The sequence below is a fragment of the Dermacentor albipictus genome, chromosome 3, assembly GCF_038994185.2.
Source record: "Dermacentor albipictus isolate Rhodes 1998 colony chromosome 3, USDA_Dalb.pri_finalv2, whole genome shotgun sequence".
In the NCBI taxonomy this organism is placed as follows: domain Eukaryota; kingdom Metazoa; phylum Arthropoda; class Arachnida; order Ixodida; family Ixodidae; genus Dermacentor; species Dermacentor albipictus.
The window spans coordinates 140,747,778-140,761,264 of record NC_091823.1 but is presented as its reverse complement, the minus strand read 5'-3'; the positions used below and the strand labels follow the sequence as shown (position 1 = coordinate 140,761,264).

Here is a 13,487-nt window from a genome sequence, read left to right as displayed (position 1 = left end):
CTCCCCCTGACAAAGCCTCGGCATTGCCCCGACCTTCAGTCACACCACACCAGTCGCGCTTATTCACGTGTTGGCGCTGCCGCTATAGGTGAAGATGGTGTCGACCGCGCCTGTGTATGGGCAGCGTGTGCATGCGAACCCGATATGGAACTTTTTCCTGAAAGTGCCTGGTGGAGTTGAAGCACAGTGCGAGACCCACGGAGTTGTTTTGAAGATGCCTATTGAAGAAACATCCAGGCAAGTACAAAGAATACTCGGAAATGCACCAACTTTACAGTTTGCTGAAAAACAAAGGCGAGTCAAAGGGGCTATCATTGCAGCTATCCGCGGCCAGTTTGTTTAAGCCTAAACGTCAGTCATCGACAAAAGCGCAAGAAATGACTAAAAATATAGCAGCATTCATTGCACGCGGCCTGCAGCTGTACATCGTGATCAAAGAAGAATGCTTCATCGAGCTGATGCGCTGTGCAATTCCGGAGTATGTCGTTCCGCCGCGGAACACCTTTTCATGAACAGTCATTCCAAACTTGTTTGCAACGAAGAAAAATCACCTGAAGAAGTGCGTTAGGGACGTATTTGACAAAGGTGGTGCCGAGTGCTTGACTGACAATGGATGAGTGGACATTGAGGGCCGGCGACAGCTAAGTGTGTGTTATGGCCCATATGATGGATCGCGACTTTAAACAGCACGCCCTCACCTGCACATCAATGCCACAGGAGCACACTGGAGAAAATATACTTCAGTTTCTCCAAGACGTGATCACAGTGTAGGGTCTGCCCATAACATCAACTTTTGTCATTACTGACAACAGCTGACAAACGCCATCTTGGTGTTGTTTTGACTGTGAATTCTTTGTCTCTGTTTAGCCGCCTTGCGAAATGGCACCATTGGCGTGGTTGAGGTGCTATTGGAGTTTTGCCACGATGCGGAGCGCTGATTGGCCGGAGCAGCGCGTTCAAATCCCGCAGGCTAAAGCGCACCTGCCATTGGCTGCTGCACGGGTGGCGGTGGCTGCTCCCTTTGATGCCGCGCCCGCATCGTTGTTGCCCCTTGCTCCGTCCACCTCAACAGACGCCTGCTTGCGAGCTGCTTATCACCTTGCGCTTTCTTTTAGAATATTTTCTCTGCTTTCTTTTTCTAGTTCTTTGCTGGACGCGATGCTGGCAACAAAGCCCAAACAGTGCAGATGTTCAGTGCACGGAAGCGCAATATGCGACTTATATGAGCATTGAACTTCCGATCTTTCGCAGAGAGTGCCGACTGCGTAGACGCTTTCAGCGGCAGTACTGTGCTATCAGCTGTCGCCAGTTGAAAATCCGACACATTGAGTGTGTCTGGAGCCGCAAGAGCTAATTAGAAGCTCCGCAGGAGCTTTCTAATAATGAAAAAAAAAAAAATGTTCAACTTTAAGGCCCGTTTTCTCGGAATGAATTTTTTACCTAGTAGCGGTGCTGGGGAACATGATATCTCAAGAACTGCTTTTCAGATTTGTGTGACTTTCTTTATTCTTTTCCTGAATGACATTGCCAGGGGGTAACAGGCTTCTTTTTTCGAAAGCTAGTGCAATCAATTTATAAGCAATTAACTCTTGATGAATGTGGTCATTATTGGCTGCACTTAAATTCAAAGTTGTGCTAAAATTTTTTGGAGGGGAAATTAAAGAAAAGGGCTCTTTAGCCCCCTGGGTTATCTATCAAGGGATCATCACAGTGAATTTCAGCTTACTACAATGTCCTGGCATTTCTCCAGGTTCTTCCTCAGGCATATACATGAACTACCTAGTTAGACCTCAATAACTATGGAACTAATAAACACACCTTCGTAAAACATTGCAGTTCCTTAGAATTCGGTAGTGTAAATGTACCCTGAAAGTTTCATCCAGATATGTTAAAAAATAAAAAAGTTCGCTCTCCAGGCTAGCCACCCCTCTTGAACATTCCATGTAGACTAAGCATTTGCCTTTAGTGTCCCTTTCAGTAATACACTTGGCTTTGACAGTCCTTGTGTCCCCATCAGTTTTTCAGAAACCCTGCCAAATAGGCCGACATGTACGCATATAAATCCTACACACTAAAGGCATGACCACACGGAGCACGGAATATGAGTCTCGCTAAGCATATACGTGCGCATATGTGTCTCGATACACATGTGAAGGGAAGGGAGAGCAGTCATACCATACTCGCACAAGTGAGTGCACCATTGTGCTTGCCACAGTGCTGCTAGAATAACTTTTGAAGGAAACGTTCATGGGTTTGAGGAAAGTATTCCTAACTTGCTCGAGTTAGTCACGATAAAGAAATGTGAGCCTGATTGAGTTCAATCGCGATTGAAAGTGCGCCACATATAACAAACACCCACACAAAGTATTGAGCACATGTCTATTACGACAACACTGGACATCACATTCTCCTTGTCATGTGCTTATTCTTATGGTGCTTGCCCTTAGTCGGCCAAGGTGTAGGCCGAGGCTCAATGCGGGCAACCAGCAGTTCATTATTGATAGCATCCATCGTCTTGGCGCGACACAGAAGCAGCGGTGACTCCCGGTGTCTTAGCATGTTTCTGAAATGCGTTTCCAAACCCGTAGTGGAAGTTTACATGGCAGCCATTAAGCCGGCACACAGACCGCCACTTCTGTTGCGTATGCTCAAAATGACGCTCCCAATCAAGCCCTGCCTGATGTGCGCATGGCCTGTGTATCTCCCCTCTCGGGATACATGGGACAAGCACGCAGAGCCTCGCAGATGTGAGACACATAGACAGGCACGTACAATTAACCCCCTGTGGCTCAGCCTGAAGGACACAACAGCAGCGCGTCACCTTTAAAGCTGACAGGGTCACATCCCAGGCACTGCCACTCTATCTCTCACCAGTGAGAAAGGTAATGCGACATGCTGGAAGTGGGTTCCAACGAGATCTATGGCATTGGTCTCTTATTTTGAAACGTGAAGCCCTTAAGCTCACCTCGCTGACTGGCGACTCGTCCCCCGTGACCAGCGGCACCTCCTGCGGCTGCTGCTCCTCTTCCTCGGTGGCCGTGGCATCCTCCTCGGAAGGAGGAGCTGCAGGTGTCGTGTCCTCCCCAGACGTCCCAGAGAAGTATGCGCTGTGCTGTACCTCCAGCAGTACCTCCCGCAAGGCCTTGTCTGTTTAGTGGGTCCACAGTCAAGGAATTGTACACAGCTTGTAGCACGTCAGGCAGCACTGCGCCCCAACTTGCCAATGCGGTACACTAGAGCACACACGGTTTCCTACCAAGATTAGCAGAGGGAAGTGTGATGCTTGCGTCTGTGTATCGCAGTGCAAGTAGGGAAGTTCAGCCACCAGTAGAATAAGTACATTCTGCCTGCCAGCGGCAAGTTCAAATTATAATGAACTGCAGTCCACCGATTTTTCAACCGCCTTCGCAGCACCTCCCCCCCCCCCCCCCCGAACCCCCCAATAAAGCCAACATAAGCGGATGTCTGAAATTTCAGGCGCCCAAACACTTCTCTGCCCCATACTGCAGGTTCGAAACGGCATAATGAACGCAACCACTGCCACCATTTTGACGATTACCTTGTAGCCTCGAGCCAGTGCTGCTGCACGCCGATCCAGGGGCAGTCGTATCTACAACCAAGGCAATGCTAAGCCTAGCTGCTTCTACGTTCGCTACCCTGCTGTCCGGTGCAGCGGTTTTCATTAAAAGTCTCAACATTGGCACTGACTCCACCTTTGTTATCTTTGCTGATGGCTTCCAAGCGCGGAAAGCATTGTCAAAAGCAAGGGTCAAGCATTGCATAATGCAGGTGCCCAAAAGTAAACTTCGTTGCAACACAGCAGTGTAATGCGACGAAGCATACGACAATCGAAAAAGGACACCTATAGAACACATTGTACATTCTTTAAATATACATGCGTGCACCTGCCGTTTCATCACAGTACCAGCATTGATGCAAGTAAGAAGTGTACTGCCAGGCCTTCACAGCCATTGCAGACATGCTCGTAGCGATTTGAACCCTAGCGCAGTAAAAGGCATGCATTTATTTTTTCAACAGACTGATCTTTCACACATTTTCGCAGTCTCTACAGAGTTAAAATCAGACACTGACTGTAATCACACAACAGCTTTTAGCAAAATTATTGCGTGGAAGGTTAGGCAAATCCATGCACTAACCACCATTCCCACGCCGATTGAACCGCCGTGCTTTGTAGCTCGCATAGAAGGCATTAGCGGGTAGCGACGATGCTCCACTCGAACACAGGACGTGACGAGGTGGTAGGCGCTAGCTGGACGCACTTGTTTGCAAAGCTTTGAGCTCAGCACAATATTTACTAATGGCACCAGTGCGCTTGATCCAGTTAGTGGCAAGGTTCTGCTCATAAATGTTTAGGGCTCACTCACACCGGCGACTTGAGCAGGTCGCGCGACCTTTTGCGACTCGCAATCAAAAAGCGACCGAAGGCGACTGATGTACACACCGGCAAGCCCGGCTGAATGCGACCCACAAGTCGCAATCCCGGAGATTATCGTTCTCAGCGAGAACTCTCGGAATCTACGCGGAATTTGAACGCGACGCCGGAGGAGGCCGGATGTAGACACACGAAAGATCACTTCCAGTGCGCCGCTGATTGGTTTATCAGTTTTGCGACCACGGTCGCGCGACTGAAAAATCGCGCAGAGAGCGACTGGCCCAAAATGGTCGCTTTTCAAGAAAGGCAACTGTTTGCGACTGGTCGCTTTGCGACCAACTTGGTCGCTCGACCACTGTCAGTCGCCGGTGTGAATGAGCCCTTACTGATGCAATGCTGTGAGCGGCAAGGAAACAGCCTTCTGCTGTGGCAGTGATGACCCATCAGATGGCCCCTGTGCTTTGGCTTCCCCACAATTTGTGTCGGGCAGAGGACTACAGGGGCCCACACGGTGGGCCCACAACCTCAACAAGCACGTCCTCATCACGTGGGCCCATCACTTCCCTATGCTGCCGGCACATGCACCAGCTGCACACAAATGCCACGTACGCAGACCCAAAGTCAAGCGCCACTTCTCTGCCCCTGTTCAGTCGCCAGTGCACTGTACAGTCAAACCCCGTCATGAATATGCCTCAAACGGACCCTTACCAGGTCTGGGCATTTTGAGCTGACAAGTGCAGTGCATACAATGCGTGCTCACGATCGTGTCTGCCAAGAATTACGTTCCTACACGCCGCATCAAGGGCTGAAATCTCAAGCTAAATGCTGTTTGTCCTACTCCTTGCGGGCACCGCGCTACAAGATGGGGGGAGGTGGTGACGCATATCAGCAAGTGCGCCTACATGCATGCATGTTGCAATGCGAGGAGGGAAAAAGAAAGAAAGAAAAGTGGGGTCCATGATGTACGCCTTACGCAATTTTCCAACACCGGTGTGGGAGAACACAGGGAAGGAATTTCACTTGCGGAGGCTAGACGGGGCAAGTGGAGAGAGTGTATTTGTTGGCAGTGAAGCTCTCCTCCTGAAATCGTGGATTCGCGGCACTGAAATATTTGTCTCAGCTATTACCATACTTACTCGAATCTAATGTGCACTTTTTTTGGCCCTAAATCTGCGTTACCATATCGCCATTGGCATTTCACAATGGCCGCCTCGTGTACGCTTCGAGCTTAGCTGCCATAGCTTCCTATACGTGCTGTAGCATGTGCTTAGGTTACTCCAGCGTCAGTCTTCCCGTTTTCTCTGTTTGCTCTATAAGCATGAAGTGCCAACTGCAAAGACAAGCCGACTTCATCTTGATGCTGCAATTAAAGGGAAAGTGATCACATGCGTGGAGATGTTGGAAATCGGGCCACGTCACGAGTGTTTGGAGTTGCCGAACCTGCGTGCGGACTGGCGTAAACAGGAGAGGCGTTCTACTCCAGCGGCTACTACGTTCTTGAAAGTGATCTGCGATGGAAACAGTCTATGCCCTTTACGCACCTGGATGCCACCGCACTGTGTTCTCTTCTCACACTGAAGCGAGAGGCCGCACAAAGGTCAATTTGCTTGCTCCTGCTGCTGCACTTCCCCACTCCAACGCTTTGTTAAAGAGTTTCCGCGGCCATTGAGCAAGATGTGCTCATGTTTGCTTGAACACGCGCGACAGTATGCTCGTTAATTTAGTTAGTAAGCTAATGTTTAAAAGCTTATACGACCGACAAAACTACTTTTCTTACATATTGTATAGCTGTCTACTAACTGGCTATCACAATCGATGCTGCAACTTTCTTTATCCCAACTTTAGTGCATTGAGAGTAAATCAGTTTTTCCAAATGAGAGAAAGTTGTAACTCTGTATGAAAGAATGAGGTGCGCGGTACTGTAAAGAACTTCTCTTTAGTCCACAGCAAACAGGTAATAATATTTGGGGTTTTACGTGCCAAAACCACTTTCTGATTATGAGGCATGGCGTAGTGGAGGACTCCGGAAATTTTGACCACCTGGGGTTCTTTAACGTGCACCTAAATCTAAGTACACGGGTGTTTTCGCATTTCGCCCCCATCGAAATGCGGCCGCCGTGGCCGGGATTCGATCCCGCGACCTCGTGCTCAGCAGCCCAACACCATAGCCACTGAGCAACCACGGCGGGTCACAGCAAACAGGTGTACGTTACAATGGAGGGTGCTTTTACTTATTTCCTTTTTTTTGGTCATGAAAAGCAGGTGCACATTAAAATCAAGGTTGCATTAGAATCGAGTAAATACGGTAATAACCCAATTTGAAACATGCTTGCACTATTCTGCATAGCAGTCTGAGCACAGTTTGAAACTTCAATAAGTAGCCTGCCTGGCTTGTCTAAACACCGTGCCTTGTAAGAAATCCAATGAGCTGGCCTTTGAGGAAGAAATTCGGTATTTCATGGGAGCACAGAGGGCTGACGCTGCAGGGGCGAATGACTCTTGCATTCTTGGGCCTCTCAATGACTGCATGTTGTTGCAATGACTGACAGCGGATGTGCACGTTAAAGCTTTGCTGGGTCCCGAGCACCCCTTCGTCTCTCCAAACGACACCGTAAGGATACAGGTGGTGTCCAGCAGAGGCCGCGGTCGTGCATCCAACAGGGCCACCAGGTGTTCCGCTGCCTGCGTCAGGAGGCTCGGGAAGGTGCCCGGCTCGCACTCCTCCCTGTCAGGGGCCACCAGCTTGTACAGCTGGTCCAGCTGGTCCAAGGTTTCTGCCGACAGGCGCGGGGCACCTTCCTCGCCATCCAGAAAGCACTGGCGCACCGCGGGCGAGCCCAGGGCCATCAGTACATCCTGCACCTCCAGCAGCTCGCGCACTCGCTGAGCCTCCCGTGCCTGACGGTCCAGCTGTTCCCGACGCGCCTGGCGCTTCGTCTGGCGCAGGTGCTGTGTGGATATCCACAATGCGATTGGGCACAATTGCCAGCACTAGTGGGAAATGGAACATCCCGTAACAGAAATGCCCGTACAAGTAGAATGACAACCTCAGCAATGCAAAGTCAACACTATGCAGTAGTCCTGACCAATCCCTAAGCGCCACTTTAGTGTTCTTGCAGGCACAACATTCACTACATGTAACACTTGTGCACGCAGAGTGTGAAAGGGTCTTCAAAGGCTTGAGACTGACATGCACGACAGTTGACCGACCCTCAGGTCACCAAACTTGCCCACTAGATCAGTCGCATAATACAGCACCAGTACAGCTGTTTAACCTTTCACGCCAGTCTGGCAAGCCTTCTTATATACCGATTTCCTCATAAATTACCGAATTTACTCGCATAATGATCGCACTTTTTTTGTCAGAAAAAATTGACGCAAATTCAGGGGTGCGATCATTACGCGGGTTAAATTTCCCGCAAAAAAAAATTTTTTTTTTCGTCTCGCGTTTGCTGCGGGATGTGGGTGCGGGACACCAAAACAAAAATGGCGGCCGGCGGAGCATGCCGAACGCGCCGAACGCGATCTTTTTTTCTTCTAGTGAGTACATTACGTGCATTAAAACAGTTTCTTCCGTGTCAGTGATGAATAATATCGTTAATATCGGCAAGTTTGTGGCACTAACGTAGCCATGTCCACTTTGAGGGGACAGAAACAGATGGGCGCGCTTAGCTGCCAGTGACAGAAACCCATGGCCGGCGTGCTGCGGAAACTGCGGCATCTGTTTTCACTGCTGTCCTAACACGGCACGTTTCCGCTAAGGGTGGGCGAATATCTTAGCTGTGTTACAAGCGTCGGCGTATGAATAGGGTACACTTTTAACGTATCAGTGTAAACGTGACTACTATCATTGCCGCGCGCGATTTGTTGCGTGCTCACGAGTGCAGATGAAAAGAATCGAAAGGCGCCTTTTTTGTTGTTGTTGACTGCAACCATTATAAAGCCTACCCATAATAAAGGCAAGTTTGGTTGTACCTCTTTTTGCCACGGAAGTGCGGAAAGTGATGAAAGTAATGAAATGAGGCATCTACTTAAGCATGTTTGGTGCGTGCAGACAAGTCCACGTAGCATTCGACAGGTGGTAAGCGCGATCATTATTAGCTAGACTTGGCACACGACATATCGCTGCGGCAAGCTCAGGGTGCGATCATTACACAGGAAATAAAAAAAATCGAATTTTGACGACAAAATTCAGGGGTGCGATCATTACGCGAGTGCGATCATTATGCGAGTAAATACGGTACAAAGCAGCAGTACGAACCAGTCAAGACATCCCTTTTCTCGAACGCAGCTTCTTGCCCCTTTCAGAACACTATCAGCTAGAGTGCACAAAAGTCAGCAAAAGCCACAAACCTCTTGGACAACAGCAGTGACACTTTTCTGCAGCTCCTTTGTCAACTCCAGCGTCTCCTGCACCTGGTCATATTTGCCAACTGCTGCCTGCACAATGAAACAAGTGAATGAAAAGCTAGCACGTTAGAAGCCCAAGAAACAGCATCTTGTAGTAAATATAAGCACATCTAGACCAATAAAATGCTCCTTTACAAGAATTTGTAGACTAATTCACAGTATCACCCAACAGTGCGAGGGACATTACATTGCAGCAGTCAGGTTTACAAAATGCCCCTTAGAGTAAACATTTACAGAGGCGTGTGGAGGGCTTGCATGGAATCTTTGGGCAGAGGCCGAGCTGGCCGATCCTAAACAAAGCCACTCACAGTACATTAGACTGGCAACTTCCAAGCGCTCCAGAGTTTGCACAGCCTGTTTTACATGTGGCTGGTCGAATTCGAGCTGGGAGCATAACCAAGAGCAGAGTTCCAAGGACATCGCTGCTCCACCCTCTGGCTTTATGCATGAGCATTCCTCCCACAGATTGCCATAACTGAAGTGTTTTTTTTTTTATCACACCGGTACATGGCAAAATTGCAGAATGACAAGGGCAGTGGGGGAAGAAAGCTGCATCATTGAGGCGTCGCTGACTCCACCATTCTCTAAAAACAGTGCACGAATTTACACATGATGTATTTTGGAAAATAAACAATGCATACGATGAACTGTACTTCTCTGATATTAAGTATGTCCCCTGTCCTTAACATATATCCCGTCTTCACATGTGTCAGCTAGCCTCCAAAGACAATTTGTCGTATCTGTGGGTTATATATTCATGTTTGACTGCCTAAGGCTCGAAGCAATCCAGAGGGTAGGAGAGCACAGCACCAGAGTTTTTGGTCTTTTGCCCAAGATATCTTTCAATACAAGATGTATGGAAGCAACAGAAGAGAACTAAAGCCTTCATTTTCCAAAGCAAACAAGACACACTGGACAAGCGAAACCCATGCATCCACTGAGAACTGTGCATACACAAGCACCATCCTTTACATTTCCAAGTTTCCATCCTTTACGATATGTTGACGCCATACTGCGGTCTTTAAAAAAAAAATATGGTGCTTAGGAGATGTTCGACATGGCTAACTCATTCATTTATATCATTAACTTAAATGGACACAAATCTGCCTGCTCACTACGACGCACAGCCATTGCCATCCCTTTCAACATGATTTGTCTTCCACGAAATATGCGTAAACAGGACCGCCCACCTAGGTTGATGTACGCTGAGCTATTGCACAGTCCCTCTTAACTAGCTTGTCACTTAAATGAAGCTTATAAGGTGCTGTGCCACCAATATCTGGCCATGCAAGTGTCGGAAACCCAGCGACTAGCAACATTAACGGTAATTTCATCACCCCTTGTTCCCCTGTCCCGTGTCACTACTTTGAGTAGATATGCACGTGGTGTCAAGTGCACGTAAAAATGGCTTTATTAAAGCCTGCAGTGATGGAAGCTGCATTTGGTCTTTGGGAGCAGTAACCACTGCTCTGATGCAAAGAGGAAAAGTTCATACTTTCTGAAATATTCCATTCAATATCGTATTTAAGTAGCTAGTACCCTTCTTCAAATTGTTTCATTTTGTTATTATATAGAAACATGAAGAGAAACTCAAATTTAACCCTAATTCAGTTAACTCTGCACTTCAATAATTACACATTTATTGTAATAGCAATTATGTGGACACTCCAGGTTGCGCGGTGGTGTCAGCGTCGCCGTGGGGTTCCGCATAATGTACAAATGTTCTAAAATCGCGCCCGGGTGCTACATACGCTGTAGCTGTGAGCGAAAGCCTGCGAAGGCGAGTTGAGAAGGATGGTTGCTTGAAGCACGGCACCATCTCGCGTGTGCAAAATATTCCGAATCAGGAGCAGGTGCATGTTTGCGTAGGCTCGGCGCAACACCTACGACCATTTGGTGCAGCACTTCCATCCCTGGTAAGCCGCATCTTGTCTGCTACAGTACTGACATTAAAAACCACTTATTGAGCAGCAATGAAAAGTGCGCTCGAAATCTTCAGTACAATAAGATATTCTGGCTTGCTGGCACACTGACACAAAACTCAGAGGCCATACAATATGCCCTTAATTCCTGGGGTCAAGGCCCAGTACCCGAATGTTTATAAAACCTTATCCTGGCAAATTACTATCTAACTGCAGAAAAAACAGGTTCCCTATTATTTCTTCGGAAAAAAACCAAAAAAACATGGTAACATTTTAAGACCTTTACAGATTCAGTATTCCCCATGAAACAATTATTACTAATTTCCATTATTTAACAATCTGGTGGATTAGGCAGCGAAGCGGACTGGTTTGTTAATTGTTTCAGTGTCGGGGTTTTGAAGGAGACACACTCAGTGTCGCTTTTTGCATTACAAATTGAACACAACGGTTTATTTTTAGTTATTTAGAAGGGAAAGATTACACGAAAAATGGCAAATACACTCTTCGTATGGTCCTCACTAATGTAGAGAATGTACGGGTACATCGGTGGGACAGAAAAAGTGAACAGAGTGATTGCATAATGCAAACATGAATGAACCGCATAATTGCCTGTTTGCTTTGAACCAATGATTTGCTTTGACCCCAAATGTCATGTGTTCCGACAATGACCAGAAATTGCCTTTATATTGGTGCTGTTTAGATAACCTCTCAAGGACATACTGCCGGACCAGTACATTTTCTGCGAAGCTTTTCGAGAAACCGATATGGATTTTGTTTGCACTATTTGGCAATGACAATGTTTCGCTTTTATGAGGTCTCCAGTACATTTGCTCATTGGGGTTTAATATTACAAAGGTAGGGAGAGTTGCCAACTCTTCAGTGGACAAGGGGGGGGGGGGGAGGGGGTAGCTGACAATGACTGACCCTCTCAGTGGCAGACTTTTTTCTACAGCAAAGCTGTGTATGGCTAGGGTTCCATGCATTTTTGTTCTGCATGTGCAAAAACCATGGACCAATCCTGGAGATGGAATACCGGGCTGACCCGCGGTGGAAGTGAAGCAGGCTTCAAGCACTTTGCCTACTTGCAAAAATAAGTTTACTATCCTGGGTCCAAACAGGACCCATATCCGATATTAAGTTGATAAGAACAGATACTACACTTTGACCCACATTGGCCAAGTCTACGTTCACACCACCCTCTCTTTGTCGGCGTTCCAAGCACTTTCCTTCCATTCTGCTGTGGTGGCAGTCACTTCAATATCTCCATGTTTAGTTTCCTCTGGCTCTTCGCGGCCGCAGTCCCGCCGTCCCCGCGAATGTATATAGACATCACAGCAAATTAGTCCGTGCCTTCGTTCAAAGTTCTGCGTTACCTCCGTGTCATCTGCTAAACAGCTTTGCTGGCCATCCACATTCACAGAGTGGTATGGCTAACAATTATTTTTTTTCGCCAACAACTGGTCGTGGCAGATGCAACTCGCTAAATGGAATTGGGAAGCAAATTGGCGATCCTCGACCAGGCCTGGCAAGTCGCAACAGCCAGCGCCAGGGCCCTGGAAGAGGGGCTCCACCAACAATAACCAAGCCATCTTTATTTCGATAAAGTTTCTTCTCTCCGAGTCCTATCATCTCTTAAGTTACAAAATAAATAAATAAATAAATAAATAAATAAATAAATAAATAAATAAAAGAAAATAGAAGGTTCAGAAGTCGCCTGGCTAACACAGCTGCCAATACAAATAAATGTATACTCTGAAGGGCTACAGGGTCAATAACGAACCAGAATGACAAATGAAACCAACGAACCAGAATGACAAATGAAACCACCTTTCCATCTGTGACAATGCAAGAGCTGAGCTGCCAGGCATCACAAGAAAATCTGGTTTATCAATTGTTATTCCAGTAAAAGAGAGAGAGGAATGAGGGAGGGAGAGAGTTGGGATACCTGGTCATTCCAACTGGGTCAAGTTACACTCGGGACATTCACAAGGGAGTCGAGACTGTCCTGCTAAATTAAGTGCCGTTGGCAACCTTACCTATGGCAGGCATTCAGTGGAGGGCTGCAGATCAATTTTCACCTTTAGATTCTTTCAGAACGCACACAAAGCTGCCACTATTGTGGGTATTGTACTCCATTTCTGCAAGCTTTGCCCAGGTGGCAAGTGCTTGAACATGCTTCCTTTTTATGTTAGTACTGGTATGTTGTGTCAGTAACAACCTTACCTCTCTGCTGCAATAGTGTTACCCTGACTTGTTCTCTTTTTGTTACAGAAGCCCCCCTAAAGCCCAGAGCTTTGGGACCTCCTCCTTCTCCTGTATATTTTATTGCCATGTATACTTCCATGAATGAATGTGTATTCTTGCACCTAATGACACATAGTAAATCAGGCTGATGGGACTGCTGGAAAGTAAGCACCCAATGACTCATGCAGGCACTTGTGCATTACAATCAGTAATCGTGCTATTGCTGTCAGTTCAATTATGTAGAAAGGCACATAAAATTTTGTCAGAAGGTTTAACTTAGCAATACCTGTGTCCAATGAACTACAGCCAATATGAGATTTAGTTACACGACTCAGGATTGCGGGTAATTTTAAAGGTATTTGAGCCTGCATGTCACAGAACGTAATGGATCATACATATCATCTATGCGACGATTCAAATGCCCATTGTGAATCTGTCAGGAAGTATGGTGAATCTTTACTTTTTGTTCACTGGCCAACATATACACAGGCCTTATGGGACTCAAAATTATGTTCAGT

The 13,487-nt window shown here is 47.2% G+C and overlaps 1 protein-coding gene and 1 pseudogene across 1 annotated transcript in view; both read right to left on the bottom strand.

Moving 5' to 3' along the window:
- Positions 1-13,487, bottom strand: part of LOC135915863 (caprin-1-like) — a 32,573-nt gene that overhangs the window by 15,940 nt on the left and 3,146 nt on the right. Inside the window, exons 3-5 of the mRNA XM_065449050.1 lie at positions 8,747-8,833; positions 7,015-7,342; positions 2,966-3,147 (exon numbers count right to left, since the gene is read on the bottom strand). Coding sequence (XP_065305122.1) covers positions 2,966-3,147; positions 7,015-7,342; positions 8,747-8,833 — 597 coding nt within the window. The remainder of the gene's footprint in view (positions 1-2,965; positions 3,148-7,014; positions 7,343-8,746; positions 8,834-13,487) is intronic.
- Positions 11,728-11,908, bottom strand: LOC135915868 (U2 spliceosomal RNA; annotated as a pseudogene).